At 30.7% G+C, this 19,910-nt stretch overlaps 1 protein-coding gene across 1 annotated transcript; it reads right to left on the reverse strand.

The window, feature by feature from the left end:
• Positions 1 to 489: 489 nt before the first annotated feature.
• Positions 490 to 18,395, reverse strand: LOC111703371 (uncharacterized). The gene is made up of 16 exons (XM_023475289.1): positions 18,340 to 18,395; positions 17,739 to 17,782; positions 15,278 to 15,361; positions 14,672 to 14,753; positions 11,832 to 11,873; positions 11,326 to 11,430; positions 9,732 to 9,799; positions 7,897 to 7,986; positions 6,732 to 6,776; positions 6,427 to 6,483; positions 4,699 to 4,781; positions 3,886 to 3,937; positions 2,871 to 2,903; positions 1,496 to 1,576; positions 1,390 to 1,425; positions 490 to 504 (listed from the first exon to the last, which is right to left on the reverse strand). Exons 1-16 carry the CDS (start codon positions 18,368 to 18,370, stop codon positions 493 to 495), a joined length of 945 nt encoding a protein of 314 aa, XP_023331057.1. The 5' UTR covers positions 18,371 to 18,395; the 3' UTR covers positions 490 to 492.
• Between the last annotated feature and the right edge of the window lie 1,515 nt (positions 18,396 to 19,910).

The raw sequence follows: 19,910 nt of genomic DNA on the forward strand, positions 1-19,910 counted from the left end.
TATAAGGATTCAAATTTTTGGATTGAAGTATTTGTTTATATGCATGCAACGTTTTATCCTTTATTATTAGTAAAAAGAAGAATAATCATTTTTTGTAATTTTATTTTATTTACATTTTAATTTTACAAAAATTTACATTTATTTAAAAAATTTTTTTTGAGTGTGCAGATCAAACTATAAAGATAAACTTCAGTTTTTTGAGTTTCGATTTATTGTTTGCTTTTGTCATTAAAAAAGTTTAACATAAGATATGTATGAAAAAAATACAAAAATCTCTAGAATATTCAAAGTAATAAATATAAATAATTTCCTTTTACTATTATTCGAACACCCTGTCGAATATACAATGCATTAGTCTATAATCTTTATTAAAAAATAAGATAATCTTTATTGAAAACTATTGAGACACCCTGTTACAGGATATTTCATAATGAAATTAATATTAATAAATTCTTATTAAATATTCGGAAATCATTTTCTTCTTTTTTCCTCTTAATCCTCATACTAAACATATTATATATCAAAATAAATAGTAATTTTGATTATTTTAATCGGACCGTGTAGGCAAAACTTCAAGTAAACCTTTATTTATAGATATTAAGTATTTACAACGCTACGCTTAAAATCTCTTTCTGGTCAAGAATGTAATGCAAGGAAAGTTAATTGCAGTTGCGCATACTCTACGTACATATTGAAACCAGCTCTCTCTGGGCGGAATTTGTAAACAAGAATAGATGCATTTGTGTTTGTTTAGTATACGTGGAGGATAAAAGCATTTAATTTTGATAATTTTGATAATTCACATAATAGTTTCCTATGACCAGAATATTTCATTGATGATTTATGTGAAAGATGGATCCCATGTCTGGCTTCGACATCCGTCTTGTGTTTACATTACCGCCCAGTGACAGTACACTGCAGTACAAAAGATGCGTACACCTCTGAAATAACTTTCCTTGCATTAAATCCTTGTTTCTGATGAAGAATAAATACGTATTCTGTGTGGTTACTCTACTGACTGATTGCTGCAGAGACTTGTGGATGCAATTTATCAGGATTCATACTTTTGTGATTGGAAAACAACGATATCGTTCTCATTGTTACAATCTATCTATCTATCTATCTATCTATTTATCTATCTATCTATCTATCTATCTATCTATCTATCTATCTATCTATCTATCTATCTATCTATCTATCTATCTATTTATCTATCTATCTATCTATCTATTTATCTATCTATCTATCTATCTATTTATCTATCTATTTCTCTATCTATCTATCTATCTATCTATCTATCTATCTATCTATCTATCTATCTATCTATCTATCTATCTATCTATCGATCTATCAATCTATCTATCTATCTATCTATCTATAGCTATCTACCTCTATTTCGGAATCGTCATCTTTGATCGGCAAAACCTGAAATAAAATAAAAATAAAACATGAAAATCATCAAATTAGAAAATAAATTACTTTTTAGAATTTATACCTTAGTTCTCTCTTCGTCCAGGACTTGACAGATCTTTTTTCTAACTTCATACCAGAACTTACTATTCGTCACTCCAGTACCCTGTACAGTGTACTACTGTGCATATATATAATTATACAACTGTTTAGTGAACTGTGTACATATGTAATTATAAAACTGTACATTGCACCAGTGTATACATGTTGTAATCTGTAAAAAAAACTGTCTACAGCGTACACTACAGTGTTTGTACTATGTACTAATGTGCAATTATTTAATTGTACATTGTACAGTTTACATACATATGTCACAATCTGTAAAAAAATGTAAATACTATGTAAAGTGTACACTGATAGAAGACACCCTAACATTGTCTTCGGAATATCGAATATTTTGTGAGAATTCGGAACAGAAAGTTAGGTTTATCTAACATTATTTTAGCTGGACAAAACTTGTGTTAGTTAGATGTGTGAGAATTAGGATTTTTTAATGCATATAAAAGTTTCTGCTACAAAATCTAATTTTCTAATCCTTATTTCTTAGCAACCACATTGTCATAGACCTTATATATTTCAAACTATGATTTCTATTAGATCAAATACTCTTAAGTTTGAAATATCAAATGTTTACAGCCTCGGGTTGCAAAGATTTAGAGAATTTGAGTTTATGGCAAATATTCAATTCTATAAAATTCTGATCATTCGAATATTTAACTATAGAGAGAGAGAGATTTTTTTGGCTTTAACAACTTAAATAGATATAAAAAGGACAGAGGAACTGGAAACTCTTTATAAACTCTTCTTTACAATTTGATGTTTACGATTTGATGTTTACAATTTGATGTTTACAATTTGATGTTACAATTTGATGTTTACAATTTGATGTTAAAATTTGATGTTGCAATTTGATGTTACAATTTGATGTTTACAATTTGATGTTTACAATTTGATGTCGTAAATATTTGAGAAATTAAAGCGGGTTTGAATGGTTTTAACGTTTTTGAATTGAGTGCTTCAAACACAGATCTTTTTATAAAAAAAATATTAGTCATAAATCTGCGGTTTTTTCTTCAAATTGTAACTTTATACTAATCATTTCTTAAGTGACCTTTCATTTCTAGAGAAGTATGTTCGATGCGCAACGGTAATCTTTAAAGCTTTGTTGGATCATGATTGAGATTTTCAGTTTTAATTTGTTTATTAATTTGTTTATATCATGGCTTCTCTACAAAATCACTTGCGCATTTTCTCAGGGAGGAAATGATAATAATTAAACCTTATTAAAGGGTTAAAGAAAACTTATGTGAATTGTACATGCCCCTCTTTCTATGAAAGGTGACTGAAGATTACTTGAATACAGATTATAAAATTTAAAATTTAAAAAATCATTATTTCACCTCTTTCTCCTTCTTTTTCAAGAACTGCCCAACCTGGGAATAAAAATACATTTTTATTTGTAAAAATATTTCACAAAATCATTTCTATCAGTCCAGCAAAGGAAACTTTAATTACTTGCCGAAAATTGAAATTGCTCATCTCTGTATTATTGCAACTTTTAATTAATAGCTTGAAATTTCAATTATTTTAGATAGCGCCATTAAATTATATCAAAGTCTGATGCTGGAATTTTAGATGTTTTTTTTCTAAGAAAACTTGAGATAAAAAATATTATATAGATCTCTATTAAATTATCAGTGACGTGTAGGAAGCCAAACATGGAAATAGAAAAATATTTTTCTTCCAAAAAGTGCTAAATATTAAATATTAAAATACAAACTAAACAAACTATACAAACTAAAGATTAAATTAATCTTAAGATTGATATATTTTCAGATCAGGACAACTTTTTAGTTGTCTTTGATTTTCGAAAATGAAAAAGTTTCAAAGTTTTGGTTTAATACAAAAACCACTTGTAACACATAGAAAACACCAAAGATGAGAGATATACGTAGAGAATTGATTTTTTTATTATAAATCATTTTCAAGATAATGTTTTTCTAAACTTCCAGTGCATATATATATATATATTCAGTCGCGCTGTCCAATCTGGACTACACAGTGTAAAGTTGACCCAGCACATTTTATGCAAAAAATGTAGCCTGCATGGCAAGATCACAGTGTTTCAATACAACAAAACGGCGGCTTAACACTTTTTGAAACAATAATAATAATGTATTTTAAGCACGATTAAACACGATTTAACGATTAAAAACATAGATTTAACGATTTCTAAAATTTGGGTACAGTATAATTACAAAATACTTTAATTTTAAACACTTAATTCTCGAAGCACCCAAACATTTGAGGCATATATTTTTCAAAACGCCAGAAAGGTACAAAGCATCTAAACTTAAACTAAAGCTAAATAATCTAGGTGTTCTGTTTCTCTTTGGTTTTGATTAAAGTTCTAACCTCTATCATATGTTCGGTTAAAAACAGGGTGGAATCATTTTCATCAGGGAACCTAACAACAAAATAAATAATATAATACATTCATAAAAAGTTCTGCAATAACTTATCGGTTCTGAGCAGAAAACTTTAAAATGGTGGATATCAAGATTAATGCTTAATCCTCTCTTTTTGCTAATTTGAAGACTTTTTTACTCTTAGATTAACTTTTAGAGATTATAGATGCGCTCTTTAACTTTTGAAAAACCGGTTTTTAATTTTTCTGCATTTATGGTGTCATATCAATTGGACTAGTGATTGATTGAAAGAAAGTTAAGTTTTGGATTAATGTTATTAAGACTAATGTTCAAAAGGACTATAGTCCTCAAATATGATAAAATATTTTTTTTTAAATTTCTTGTTCACATAATTGAATTTATATTTGTTTAAATGCTGTAAAAGCCGGTTTGTGAACAGCTGACTTTAGTTCAATCGGATATTAGTCCAATCGATACAGCATCGAATTGTATTTGTTATCAAGCATATCTTTATTACATGTAGTAGGTAATGTGATATCCAACAAGAGTGGATTAAAAATATAATTAAAAGTTTCCACCTGGGATATTCATACTAAGCGATTAGGATTAAGGGTATCCAATTCTAAAGTTTCCAGCTCTGGTAAAACAATGACTATATCTTAATCGTATAATTGTTACGTAGAAAGAGATTGAGAGGATAAAGTTGCTATTAGGAATTCTAATCTTTAAATGGAGGGCCAATTGTGTTTACGTCTAAAATCACTTAGGTTAATAATTTGTAATTAATTGTTTATCTCACCTTGGCTTCTTGAATTTTTCAAAAATAATTTCGGCAGATTCTTTCAAGCTAGCATCTAGTACAGTACACCAGTTCTCAAACATCTGTACAACAGAAACATTAAACATCATGTACAGCAGATTCTTTCAAGCTAGCATCTAGTACAGTACTCCAGTTCTCAAACATATGTACAACAGAAACATTAAACATCATGTACAGCATATTCTTTTAAGCTAGCATATAGTACAGTACACCAGTTCTCAAACATCTGTACAACAGAAACAAACAAAAACAATCATGTACAACAGATTCTTTTGATGTTTAATCAAGTACAGTAGACCAGTTCTCAAAAATCTGTACAAGATTAAAACAAACAGAATCATTAAAAAGTAAGTAGGTTCATACAGTACATGTACAGTTGTACACATATATAATTAATCACAAATAAGGTGGAAAAATACTTCAAGCGGAAGCAAACATTCGCGCAATTCCGTGCATTTCCACACAGATTTTTTTTTCCTTTTCAATACCAAATGATGCCAGATTCCGTGCAAAAAAATCTCGCAAAACTAGTGCTGCAACTGCAACAAAATTGCACACAAAAACACATTTTACCACGTGAAAATCTCTACTTAGCGCTTATGTAGTTACCATACTACAATAGAGGATTTATTTCATTGTACAGAAGTTTTTGCCCTAAATTCGACAACATTTTTCCCTTTCAACAAAGATTTTTTAACCGGGCTATTTGCACTGTGCTGTGGAACAAAAATTTTTGCGCAAAATGCGGAATTTGATTTTTCCCTTCCGCTACTCCGAAATTGGATTTTTCCCTTCCGCTACTCCGAAATTGGATTTTTTCCCTTCCGCTACTCCGAAATTGGATTTTTCCCTTCCGCTACTCCGAAATTGGATTTTTCCCATCCGCTACTCCGAAATTGGATTTTTCCGAAATGCTGTTTTTATTTAAAAAGGAAACTCTTTGCTTTTTATGTCGGCTAGTCGGCTTGTATCATCAAATTAAATATCAAACAAATATATAAATATAATGATTTGATTCATTCTGATCCGGGCTTTGATCATTTCAAGGGCCATAAAACTTTATATTTCCTGTGATTATCATCAACATTATATTCACAATTTAATCATTTCAAATTTTGATAACTTTTGTTAAAGTCTACTGGTAAAGTTCTTAGCTGGGAGCTTTCGAATTGGATAAATAGGATTAATATAAATGCCCGATATGGACACTTTAAATTTCCTGCTTAATCCACTCTCTTGGTTTAATTTTAAAAACTTTTCAGACTACAAACTAAACAAACTATACAAACTAAAGATTAAATTAATCTTAAGATTGATATATTTTCAGATCAGGACAACTTTTTAGTTGTCTTTGATTTTCGAAAATGAAAAAGTGGCCTAGAATGTTTTCAAAAGTTTATAGTTCGCAAAGGCTTTTTAAAATGTGGTTTGTCTATTTTATTTATTGCAGATATTTAGACATTTTTTATTTCGTTTAATGAATCTGTGCTTGTGCTACTTCATATTTACGTACTATTGTTGCATGTTCAATATGTACCATGGATGAGTTTATTATGTACCAGTACAACTGCTAGTTATGTACTAATACTGATGTTCTAATAATAAACTATAAAAACTGAGCTAAACATGTACAGATCGAACTTATCGAAAACATTGAGAAATTTCGAATATTTTTTTATTATTTGCATAACTTTATATTTTTCTTACAATTTCTCTAATCTGTCCTCTCCATAACGGAAACACTTGATGGGCATCATGAACTATCTACAGATGGAAAAAAAATCATAAAAACAGAAAAGTTTTTATAAAAAATATTCATCAAATCAAACTGAAAGGAATAAAGTGTTTATCTATTAATATTTACTAGCAACGAGCAAGAAGATGAAAAACTATACTGTAAATTCGTCTTCTTTACCTTAGCCCCCCGCCCCCTCCCATCCATCCACCTCCCCAGCCCCCTCTACTAGTTGTGATAAGTACTGAATGACTTTTTAACAAATATAATTCTTTTCCTTTGTAATTGTAGACCTCCTCTCCGGACCTGCCTCTAAATGATCCTAAAAAAAGTCGTCATTTATTTTAGATTGATTTAATTGTTAATTTAAAGAAAAATTCTCTGTTTTTTAAAAATGTTTTTCAAGTTATCATTATCATAATAGTTTTGAAGTTATCATAATATTTTTCAAGTTATCATAATGTTTTTCAAGTTATCATTATCATAATAGTTTTGAAGTTATCATAATATTTTTCAAGTTATCATAATAGTATTCAAGTTATCATAATAGTTTTCAAGTTATAATAATAGTTTTCAAGTTATCATAATGTTTTTCAAATTATCATAATAGTTTTCAAGATATCACAATATTTTTCAAGTTATCATAATAGTTTTCAAGTTATCATAATAGTTTTCAAGTTATCAGAATAGTTTTCAGGTTATCATAATATTTTCAAGTTACCATATTAGTTTTCAAGTTATCATAATAGTTTTCAAGTTATCATAATAGTTTTCAAGTTATCATAATAGTTTTCAAGTTATCATAAAATTTTATCATCACAATGCAAAAGCTTTAATACTATCAATACATTAATTTAATTGATTTCATAACCATCATTCAAATCTACCTACAGGGTGTCACACAAAACATGACAATTGGTGAATAATTTAAAATGTCTTCTTCCATAATTCGTTAAGTTGTTTGACAGCTAAAAAAAGAACATATGTTATAATGTCATATTGTAGTAAAATGTATTTCAAAGTAAAATATATTTGAGTAAAAGATTTTTTCTAACAAAATTAACAGCAAAAAGTCTTTAATAACTAAACTGTACATATGGAAGAAGACAAAACTATTCTCCAACTGAACTGTCATGTTTCGTGGGACACCCTGAATACATATAGGGTGTCCCACATCATAATGGCTCTAAATTACGATTTTCGGGACTTATCAGATTCAAGTAGAATGAATCATTTTGGAAATTGTATAAAGATAATTAAAAATAATAGCTTGTAGAAAATGCTAGGTTTTTCGAGTATTATGTGCGTATTTTAGCGTTTAAGCTTGGAAATAATCCATATGATATGGGAAGCTCTGAACAACAAATTTTATGACTTTCGAATTTCAAAAGTTCTATAAATGCAGATCAGTATTGTAAAAAAACATAAAAATATTTTCTTACTTTTAGGACAAGTCTTAGCTGATTTCGTAGTCGCTTCTCTTTAACCCAGGGGGATAGAATAAACTGACGTTCCAACAATCGATCAATCACCTAGAAATAATGTTTTATAGATTTAAATCAATTTTGAAAAAAATAGATTATTTATTCGATTTGATTTTTAAGAGAACAGATGTTTTTTCACATGTTTGCCTCGTTCTCATTAACCCCTGTTAACTTTACTTTAGAATATGTGTTAAAGGGACTGTTATTGTAATTTCAGGAGATTTTTATTTTATATCCAATTCACTACGGTGCCCTTAAACCCTTTATTTGAGAGTAGATTGAAATTTGACTCAACTCTAATTAAGAGAAATCAGCTGACCTATCTATCTATCTAATAGAATGAGATTAACCTATTCCGCCCATTTAAAAGGTCCGAACTCCGGTATAAAAAAAACAAGTTTAATGTATACAAGGCTGAAATATGAAATAAAATCTGTTTGAATTATTTCTGACCAGAAGAATATATTTAGCTACAATATTAAACACGTATACAAGTAGAAAAATGTCCTTTTACGTAATTAAAAGTGAGTATTTTTTTAATTTTGGAAAGTAAAAATTTGTGTTCAAAGCTGGGAACTTTTGAATGGTGGATATCGGGATTAATGCTTGATCCACTCTTTTTCTTAATCTCTAGATTAAATAATGCTTGTTCTCCTCTTGTTACTAATCTCCAGATTAATTAACTGATCGGGATTAAGGATATTTCATTCTAAAGTTCCCAGCTCTGATGAAATAAAGCAAATATTGTTCGTAGACTGATTCTTGTAGGGATTGTATAGTGAAGACGTTATTAATGCAAGTAAGCTTCCATTTATTAAGTTGGCATATCCCAGTCACAAGGTACCCTTGAAACATTTATCTGTTTAATAATCTAATTCTGATAATTTCTTCATTGTTTGCCTACAGTCTCTTTAAAAGTGAAAATATAAACGCATATATTAATGTTTAAAGGGACTGTAGACGTAATTTCAATTGTCCTTCCATTTAAAGAGTTGCATTTACGATTCACAACGGTAAAGGAAAAGGGTTTATTTCTGACTATTTACTTCTTTGTCTCAGCTGCATAAATCTACAAATCACTTTTATAAACAACTCAACCCCATTCAGTCATCTTCATTTGCTTACATTTTCTCTTTGAATACATTGTAAAACAAAAAACAAAAATTCGCGAATATTATAAAAAAATCCTGGATTTTCAAAATTATTAAAAATCATTGTGAGGTCCCACAAAAATTTGGGCCCGATCGGTTCAGCCGTTTTGGCGTTTATTGGATACAAATAGACAAGCAGAGTAAATATTCATTATAGAGAAGATAAATGACATGAAAGAGGAGTGGATGAAAATGCTTTTTGGTAGGTTCTACATCAAAAACTACCATGCCAATTATAATTCATATTTTCCCCTGAAAGTTAAGGGCCTTATAGTGGAAAAAATATTTTTATGCATGCACATTGCACAGAGACTGCTTTTGGAGCAAAGTGTTTCTCATGAATTTTGTCAAAATCACCCAACGTAAATTTTAAACTGATGAGTGAGATCGTTTTTTCTAAAGCCTCTATTTATAGTGGACACCTTTATGATATATTCACTAATTACATTAACTATCTACATTACTTCTGTAAAATACTACCTTTTAATGGTAACCATGGACATGAAGAATGAAGATCAAGTTACTAAACGGGGATGTCCCCAAAATTCTAGGGGGTGGGATAATTACTCCCAAGGATTCTAGGGAAGTAACTCCTATAAACCCCCTTATTTACGCCACTGATCCCTGATACAATCTTATTACCATTTGAACCTCGTCTGATGGTTCCCAGGGTTCAACTTCAAGGACAGGGATATTTCCAGATTTTCCAACTAAAGTAAAACTAAATTTATAAAGAAATTATTTAGGATAATCTAGATTAAATTTGATGAAATTTACGTAAGATAATTTGTATAAAAATTTGAAGAACATTTATTTAACATTTTGGATAAAATATTTAAAGAAAATTAACTTGAGATATTTTAGATAAAAAGTGAGAAAAATTTGAAAAAAAATTATTTAAGATTAGCTAAAATTAGTAAAGATATTTATTTGAGATATTTTGGATAAAAACCGGAAGTGAATTTTTATTTTAGATGAAAAAAGATGTTTGACAAAATACATATTTTCTGTAATTAACATTGTTTGCTAATTCTTTTTTTTTCATCTCTTTTAAACACACACTGATTAAAGACACAAAAATTTCTCGTTCGAGCCACATTCTTCTTATTTTCTTGTCCGAGTCACTTTGAAATGCTTGTTTTTCAATAATAATTCCTGGAAGAGCCTGATCCTTGCAGATAAACTATTTTAATAAATAAATTATCGAATTTTTGTAAATCGAAATTGGAAAGACGAGGATTTCGAGGTGGCTTGGGCGAAACATTATTCAAACTTTTTTTTCCTAATATTCAAATTTCCTGTAACCGTAAACCACCGTAAACTTCTGTTCATTTCAAATACCGGGCCGACTGTTGACCAGCTAGAGCAAGCTGTACGGTACAATTAAAGTACCGGGCCGACTGTTGACCAGCTAGAGCAAGCTGTACGGTACAATTAAAGTACCGGGCCGACTGTTGACCAGCTAGAGCAAGCTGTACGGTACAATTAAAGTACCGGGCCGACTGTTGACCAGCTAGAGCAAGCTGTACGGTACAATTAAAGTACCGGGCCGACTATTAACCAGCTAGAGCAAGCTGTACAGTACAATTAAAGACTGTTTAAGGCAGTGAAATTTGGGTGGAAAGGCAGAAGACTTATAATCTAAGAATCGTCATACTATATAAGTTTTAGGTCGTCTTTACAGTCTCATCCATTGTGGGTAACCCTGTTGTATAGTTTTGCAAAGGAAAAAGACCAGAGCTCCGCTGCAAGGAATGAAAGAAAAAAGGACTGAAATAATTCTAAATAATTCTCTGCAGTCTCATTCCTTGTGGGACACCCTGTATTACTATACAGGGTGTCCCATCATGGGAATTCAGTGACGATTTCAACATCATCTTTGTTATGAATTAGCATTGTAATACCTAATTTCAAAAGCCCTTATATTATCATGTCTGCTAGAGTTTATTTTATGTAAACGGTAATGCTGTAAAAATGTGTCTATAATGTCTCCGCAAGATGTACAGTGAATACGGACAAGTTTACTCTGTTTGTATACTGCAATTTTCTTGTTTTACTAAGTACACCTTTATGCAGTCAAAACATAAACAAACAAATTGTAAACATAGCAGACGAAATTCTTACAGATTACAGCTTTCTCAATAGGTATTACTATACTAAATCAAAGAATTATTTGAAAAGACGATGTCGAATTCGTCACTGAATCTCCATGTTTATTGGGAAACTCTGTACGTACCTAGTAATATATCCGTAGCTAAAGATCGTCTTCTGTTTGCCCCTCGTCCACACAATGTATTCTCAACAAGTAGTGAGTTTCGTCTCCCTGCACCCACCCCACCTCCTGGAAATATATATTTCAAATATTACGGTGCATGAGATCCATAAATGTGTGTAAAAGGAAAACGACTTTTACGCAATTTAGAGTTGAACAACAAGTTTTACCAGCAGCTGGACAAATCAACTTATTAAATAATTTAGCTAGAAAATTGCTGTATTTCATTTAAATTATAATTAAGTATAACAGTCGTCTTCCTATTTCACAGTTTTATGGGTACCACTGTATGTGCTTTTCTCAGCATCTAATTTATTCCTGTCTCTGATCAATGTTTTAAAAGTTTTTACAGACAGTTGTAAATTACTTCAGAAGGTAAACAAATTTACTGGATATCAATATATAATTTATCAAGATTTAGTATTTTTTGGGAATATAAGATTAAACAAAACAAAAAAATTCTAATTAACCTGGCACTTTGACTGTAGAGTCTCTAAGCGGTATACCTGACCCTAAAATCATTTATTTGATACAGTGAGATCAAGAAAACTCTGGAATATGAAGAAGAACTGTAGACACAAGATATGACTTTATTTAGTCAAAAGATGCAGAGCTGCATAGCAATTGGGCAGTATAAACAGACCCGAGCTGAAAACTTTAGAATGTGATATCCTTAATCCCGATATATAAATTAATCTGGAGATTAATAACAAGAGGAGAACAAGAATTATTTAATCTTGATATTGAGAAAAAGAGGAGATCAAGCATTAATCTCGATATCCACCATTCTAAAGTTTTCAGCTCCGGGCATTTCACTAAATTAATAATTTTAAAAGTTTGATAATTGTTGTTTTAATGTCGTCTTCCTATTCCACAGTTTTCTGGTTTTCACTGTACATGATATTTTTTAAATTTCTTATTGTAATTTTATCTTTTTACTAGCTTTAAACATAAATTAAAAGTCAACCCACTCAACTTAGAATTTTTAAACTAAGCTAAGAACATGTCCGTGCTTCCTATCCGAGTATAATTTGAGGCAAAGCGGTCAAGGAATTCTTGAACAATAATCGGACAGAGAAACAGACAGACAACCCATATATATAAAGACATATATAAACATGTACAAAATACAGTCCTTCTCATCTGAAAGTACAAGGAGGGTAAACCAGAGCCCGAAATTTAAAAGAGTATCGTTGAACGAAACTCCCGAGTTTCCTTTTTGGGGTCTTGGCAATTGTGTAAATTTTGATTTAAGAAATTTTAAAAAATGAAGAATATGAAGAAACTTAATAAAATAATATTTCACAACAAAAATATTGATATCCACAAAACTGCTTAACCCCATTCTTGAAACCCGGGTTTCAAAACTGGTTTTCATAACGATACCCTGTCTTAAGTTTTGGGCTCAGGAACTCCAATATCTTTGTTTACATAATAAGTGTACTGCAGTTCCTAGCAGGAATTTAAACAAAACTCACGTTCAGTTTAAGTAAATTTTTTAAATCATAAGAGATATTGAGAAGAACAAAAAGGGTTTGAATTCGCCTCTCTCCTACATGTGCTTAAAAGCAAACCAAGAAGAGCTACGAGGTCACATATTCAAACCAGAAATTTAACTTTTTTCCTTTTGTCCATTTATTAAATTATGGTCTGAGCAGCTCTAACATATTTTCTATGGATCTATCTGATAGTTCCTGAGATATCTTTCATGGATCTGTCTGATAGTTCCTATTGTATCTTCCATGGATTTATCTGATAGTTCCTGATATATTTTCTATGGATCTATCTGATAGTTCCTGAGATATCTTTCATGGATCTGTCTGATAGTTCCTATTGTATCTTCCATGGATCTATCTGATAGTTCCTAATATATCTTCTATGGATCTATCTGATAGTTCCTGAGATATCTTTCATGGATCTGTCTGATAGTTCCTATAGTATCTTCCATCGATCTATCTGATAGTTCCTATTGTAAATTCCATGGATCTATCTGATAGTTCCTATTGTATCTTCCATGGATCTATCTGATAGTTCCTGATATATCTTCCATGGATATATCTTATAGTTCCTATTGTATCTTCCATGGATCTAGCTGATAGTTCCTGATATATCTTCCATGGATCTATCTGATAGTTCCTATTTTATCTTCCATGGATCTATCTGATAGTTCCTGATAGATCTTCCATGGATATATCTTATAGTTCCTATTGTATCTTCCATGGATCTATCTGATAGTTCCTGATTATCTTCCATGGATCTATCTGATATGGATTTATCTAATAGTTCCTAATGTATCTTCCATGTATCTGTCTAATAGTTCCTAATGTATCTTCCATGTATCTATCTTATAGTTCCTAATGTATCTTCCATGAATCTAACTGATAGTTCCTGATAAACCATCCATGGATCTATCTGATAGTTACTAATGTATCTTCCATGGATCTATCATGATAGTTCCTGATATATCTTCCATGGATCTAACTGATAGTTCCTGATATATCTTCCATGGATCTAACTGATAGTTCCTTTTATATCTTCCATGGATCTCTCTGATAGCTCCTAATGTACATCTTCCATGGATCTATCTGATAGTTCCTGATATATCTTCCATACATCTAACTGATAGTTCCTGATGTATCTTCCATGGATCTTTCTGATAGTTCCTGATTATCTTCCATGGATCTATTTGATAGTTTCTGATATATCTTCAATGGATCTATCTGATAGTTCCTAATGTATCTTCCATGGATCTATTTGATAGTTCCTGATATATCTTCCATGGATCTATCTGATAGTTCCTGATATATCTTCCATGGATTTAACCACTATCCCCAATTACATATTTAAGAATTATTGTTGTTTTCATCTTTTAAATGAAATTTGATATCTCGCTTAATATCTTCCACTCTGCTTTGATATTGAAGAGTTTATTAAAGGGGTTATCAACATTATTTTCAAGTTAGCCTTCTATCAAACAGGGTCATGAATAGTTTACAAGGTTACAGGGACTGTTAAACCTGGTGATCTTGTCCCGGTATGGGGGGGGGAGACTATCTATCCTTAGGGGGGAGGGGGAGTGGGGGTAATACAAGTTAAAATTATTAGTCTAACTACTGAAAAGTAAAGATACCTTGTAGAAGATTTTAACTCCTCAAAGAGAGCGGGGGGGGAGAGGGCGTAATAGAATATAAAAATATTAGTCTGACTACAAAAAAGTAAATATGCCTAGTGCAAGACTATCCCTCCTCAAAAAGAGGGAGGGGTAATTAAAGCTAAAAATATTAATTCGACTACAAAAAAGTAAGTATACCTAGTAGAAGACTATCTCTCCTCGCCATACCAGAGCTTAAACCTGCCAACTCACTTCTAATCCCGGTCATTAATCTTAATATCTAAAAACTTAAATTATTTGAATGAAATCAATGAGATTTAGATTTGAAATAATTTTTAAAATAAAAAAATTGTAGATTTTGATTAGATTAAGTTTTTGTTGAAATTTTTTTACAGTACTGTAATACACTGTACTGTACTGTAATATACTGCGCTGTACTGTAATATATTGTACTGTACTGTACTGTACTGTACTGTACTGTACTGTACTGTACTGTACTGTACTGTACTGTACTGTACTGTACTGTACTGTACTGTACTGTATTGTACTGTACTGTATTGTAATGTACTGTACTGTACTGTAGTGTACTGTACTGTGCTGTACTGTTTTTGCCTCAATTGCAATGCCTTGGCCTTTGATTTTTAACTCACTAACTCAGATATAATTTTTGAAGCCCTAAACATGTACATTTTATAAATTTAAAGAACTTCTTTTTACTGCTTTAGTTTATAAGAAGTAATTAGCAAAATTCTCATCGATTTTTGCGTCAACGCTTGCAACCTTGATTCACTGAGTACTGCATACCTCTTCCTGTTTCCTCTCGACAACACTTATCCTGGCTGATATACTGCTAGAGACTAGCTCACGGGTCAACTCAGTTTGACCCATCTAGAAAATAACACTCAGATCAAATATATATTAATATATTAGCTATAATAGCTGGCCAAACAGCTGGACCAAATTGACTAAAATTTTTTGAAGGAACCCATCGGTACCCGGGGGGGGGGGGGAAATACAGGCAACAAATAGAATTTATTTTCTTCCAAAATTCGAAAATAAATTTGCAAGTGTTTTTTTATTCCACGGGCAACGCCGGGCACTTCAGCTAGTATTATATAATAGGCATATTAATCTCATTAGAAGGGAAGGATTCATTTGGTGTACCGTCCCGTTTAATCTTCGGCCTGAAGTCAGAACTGTTGTATTATATTTGGTGTACTGTCCCGTTTTATCTTCAGCCTAAAGTCAGAACTGATGTATTATATTTGGTGTACTGTCCCGTTTTATCTTCGGCCTAAAGTCAGAACTGTTGTATTATATTTGGTGTACTGTCCCGTTTTATCTTCGGCCTGAAGTCAGAACTGTTGTATTATATTTGGTGTACTGTCCCGTTTTATCTTTCGGCCTGAAGTCAGAACTGTTGTATTATATTTGGTGTACTGTCCCGTTTTATCTTCGGCCTGAAGTCAGAACTGATGTATTATATTTGGTGTACTGTCCCGTTTTATCTTTGGCCTGAAGTCAGAACTGTTGTATTATATTTGGTGTACTGTCCCGTTTTATCTTCGGCCTAAAGTCAGAACTGATGTATTATATTTGGTGTACTGTCCCGTTTTATCTTCGGCCTGAAGTCAGAACTGTTGTATTATATTTGGTGTACTGTCCCGTTTTATCTTCGGCCTAAAGTCAGAACTGTTGTATTATATTTGGTGTACTGTCCCGTTTTATCTTCGGCCTGAAGTCAGAACTGTTGTATTATAGATCTCGGGATCAAGCATTGATCTCCAGTTTATACAAACCTACGCATTTAATGCGTCCTCGTTATATATGTTATACTGTAACTAAGGGATAAACATGTTAAAGGTGAAAACATTGGATATCAAGATCAAGAGTTCAAGAATAATAATATCCACTTCCACACAATGGTTTCGACCTATAGTACTTCTTTATATGAAACACTCTCCACTACTCCGCAATGTCTTCGGTCAGTTTACTGAAAACCACTGCAGAACACAAAGAAAGATTAATTGAGGGTGGAAATGGTAAAATTTCTACAATGTTTTGGTCAAACTGTTTAGGAAGGGATAAATTAATAATGAATGTCAAAAATACTAATTAGGAATCAACTTAACATAAAAGTTTTCATCAAATTAAGAAAAGATATTTTTCATATATTTTTTCCTAAACTTTAGATAACGAGACAATAATCCAATTTTCTTATTTTTATATCTTCGCAACCAGATGTCGTAGGCCTTTGCTATCTTAAACTAGGAATTCAGTCAGAATAAATAATATAAGTTTAATATAACAAGAATTCAAGAATTCAATTCCTTGGTTCTCAAGTTTAAAAAATGCAAGGAATATTGTTTGGTTTGCAAATAAAGAGTCGTCAACCTATAAGATTGTGCAAAATACAGGTTTCTTAGTTGCTTAGAACTGAAGGAACAGGTTATTAGAACTTGAAAACAATTAGCAGAACTTTGAGAAATATCGGCGGACAACAACGTGACAAGTAAAAATTAAAAACCATTCTAAAAATCAAAATCGTTTTAATTTAACTTTTTAAGTTAAATAGTATATAAAAGAAATCTAATAATTGAAGCAAAAATCATAGCGAGGGTTAAAAATCTCATAAAAAAAGTCTCGAACCCTCTCAAAAAGAAAAGTTTTTGGCTCAAATACTTTATACCTCGCCTCCCTTCAACCAGTATAGGGGTATAAATAGTTACACTAACACTGCAAAACATGATTTAACTGTATCATGGCTACTCGCGCTACAATTACTCCGAAAATGATTTCAAAGATTTTCCGGATTTATCATTTTTCATTAGAAACCCCAATAAAGGGATCCATATTATATTATCTATTTTATCTGACAAGGCAAAAGAAATGAGTTTTTGCAACATAATCTTATTTTCTAATTTTTATATCTTCTCAACCAAATGTCGTAGACCTTAGATATTTCAAACTATGCATTCTGTTAGATCAAATAGTCTAAATTTGAAATATCAAAGGATTACGCTAATAGGTTGAAAAGATTTAGAGGTTTAAAAATTTGAGTTTGTGGAAAAGACTCAATTATTTTATGAATTTATGAGATAAAAGTCTTTAAAAAAGTAAAACGAGTCAATCAATCTATCTATCTATCTATCAATTAATCTATCTATCTATCTATCTATCTATCTATCTATCTATCTATCTATCTATCTATCTATCTATCTATCCATCCATCTATCTATCTATATATCTTTCTATCTATCTGTACCTGTAAAGTAGATATTGACTGCTTTAGATCTTCAACCAGTTTTTCTGATTCAGCAAAACTTTGTTAATTTTATTTTGCAAATTACTTGGTGTCAAATTTAAAGAAAAAGGGACTGTTTTGCAATTTGGATGTGCATGCAAATATCAGGATAATTATGGGACACGACTTATGAAGATCGGCTTTGATCTTCACAAAATAAATTACAACAGTTGAACGAGATTGGAACAAAATGAAAACCTGCACAATATTCTTTTATCTCCAATAATATTAAAAGGGCAGACTACGTTTTGAAATTCCCAGGATATGACTATTTAACGATTATTGTTTCAAGAATCATATTTGGAAAATGAAGTTCATAAAACTATGCCGCGGTATATTTCAAAATGCGACTTTTTTCTTCTTTAAACTGTCATGTTTTGTGAGACGCACTGTATATATATATATATCTGAATTATTTGTATCAAAGATTTTACGAAAGAAATGACTTTCGTAAACTAATTATAAGACGGGATAAAAAAAAATGTCATGATACAGAATTCTTTTTGACATGAAATAATTACAAATTAGATTTATAGAATCATAAATCATAAAATGTTTTTTCCTAGATCTGAAATTTGTTTCGTGTTTTCCATTTTATTCTAAAAGTTAAAACAAAAAAATAATCAAAATAAAAAGTGAAAACATTTGTTTTCTATTTAATCATCATTTATTTCAGGCATATAAGTAGTATAAATCATGAAACAAACAAAACTTCTCAAAAGATCCCATTTGATATTCAGAAATTAGATTTAAACAGAATTCAATTTTGAGAATGACAATAGTAGACAATCTACATGCAAAATATGTCTTTACTAGCCTCCATGCAGGTCGCTTTTAGATTTTTTTGTGCAATTGGAGTTACTTTTCTCAAAGGGGATTAACCTATAAAATAGTTTTAATTCCCAGTGTAAAAAAACCTTTGGTCAGAGCAAATCAGTTTTTCACTTTAAAAAACAAAAAATTTACTCTTGCTTATTTATTTTATTTTTTAAATTAAAAATCATGCAGATTTTCTTATTTTTATTTGGTGAATTTAAAATCTGATTTTTTTTAGTTTAAACCGTTTTTAGGAAATCCTAAATGTGACCCCAATTGAAGTTTATTTGCTGTAAACAAACATAAAGATTCAAATGTAAAAAAAGTAACAAACAAGCAGCAACAAAAATATCCACGTGTAGTTGATTTAAGAATAGATATCAATAATAGTAAAATTACACAATTACAGAATTTAACAAATTAACTTAATAGATTTGATCGATATAATTGAGTCATTACGCGCAGCTATTGATTTAACGATTTTCTTCTCCGTATTAATTAACAACATAACGTACACAAAATAGAAGAGGAAATGGGACAACCCCCCCCCTCACATCTTCTTTAAAATTAGATTATTTATTGTGATTTCAGAAATAAATTGTATATTTTCTTATTTTTGTTCAATGAAAGGAAACCTCTCGAATGGAAAATAGAAAATATTTATTTATGTGATTAATGAGAAAAATAAAGTAAATAAAAGACAAGCTTATTCATACTCTTTCCTTCAACTTTTACTATCGTTTTGATCAAAATAGTTTTGATTATCATTTGATATTGCTCCTCGACTGATTTTAAATACCAAAAAATGATTTTTTTTTAAATTGAAGAAAACTTTTTTTGTGTTCATGGGCATATATCTATAAAACAACATTTATAGGTTTATATATTAATTCCTTCAGTGTATGTATCGGGGGGGGGGGATGTTCTACCCTAGAAATTATATTTTCCCCTGACTTACACCGGGGTGATGCTTTTGTCCCCCCCCCCCCCATCTATATTATTCTTTGCTTGTAAGCGCTGATAAACGTAAAAAACGACTATGATTAGCTCAAAGTTTTTGAGTCAACTCACGTGACCCCAGGACCGGTATTTTAATTTTTTTTTAACTTTGAAAATCCACGAAAAAAAATGTATCAAATCCACGAACCTTTTAATTATTGTTTTATATAGTATTTGGTAGCACTTAATACAACTTGACGTACCGGTTGACTTTACTTACAAGGGTGTCCCAAGAAACATGATAGTTGAGAGATGAAATTTGAAGATCGTCTATGATCTTTGAGATTATTTGCGGCGTCGGTGTCAACCTATTTTTAC

The sequence above is a fragment of the Eurytemora carolleeae genome, unplaced genomic scaffold (assembly GCF_000591075.1).
Source record: "Eurytemora carolleeae unplaced genomic scaffold, Eaff_2.0 scaffold548, whole genome shotgun sequence".
Classification (NCBI taxonomy): domain Eukaryota; kingdom Metazoa; phylum Arthropoda; class Copepoda; order Calanoida; family Temoridae; genus Eurytemora; species Eurytemora carolleeae.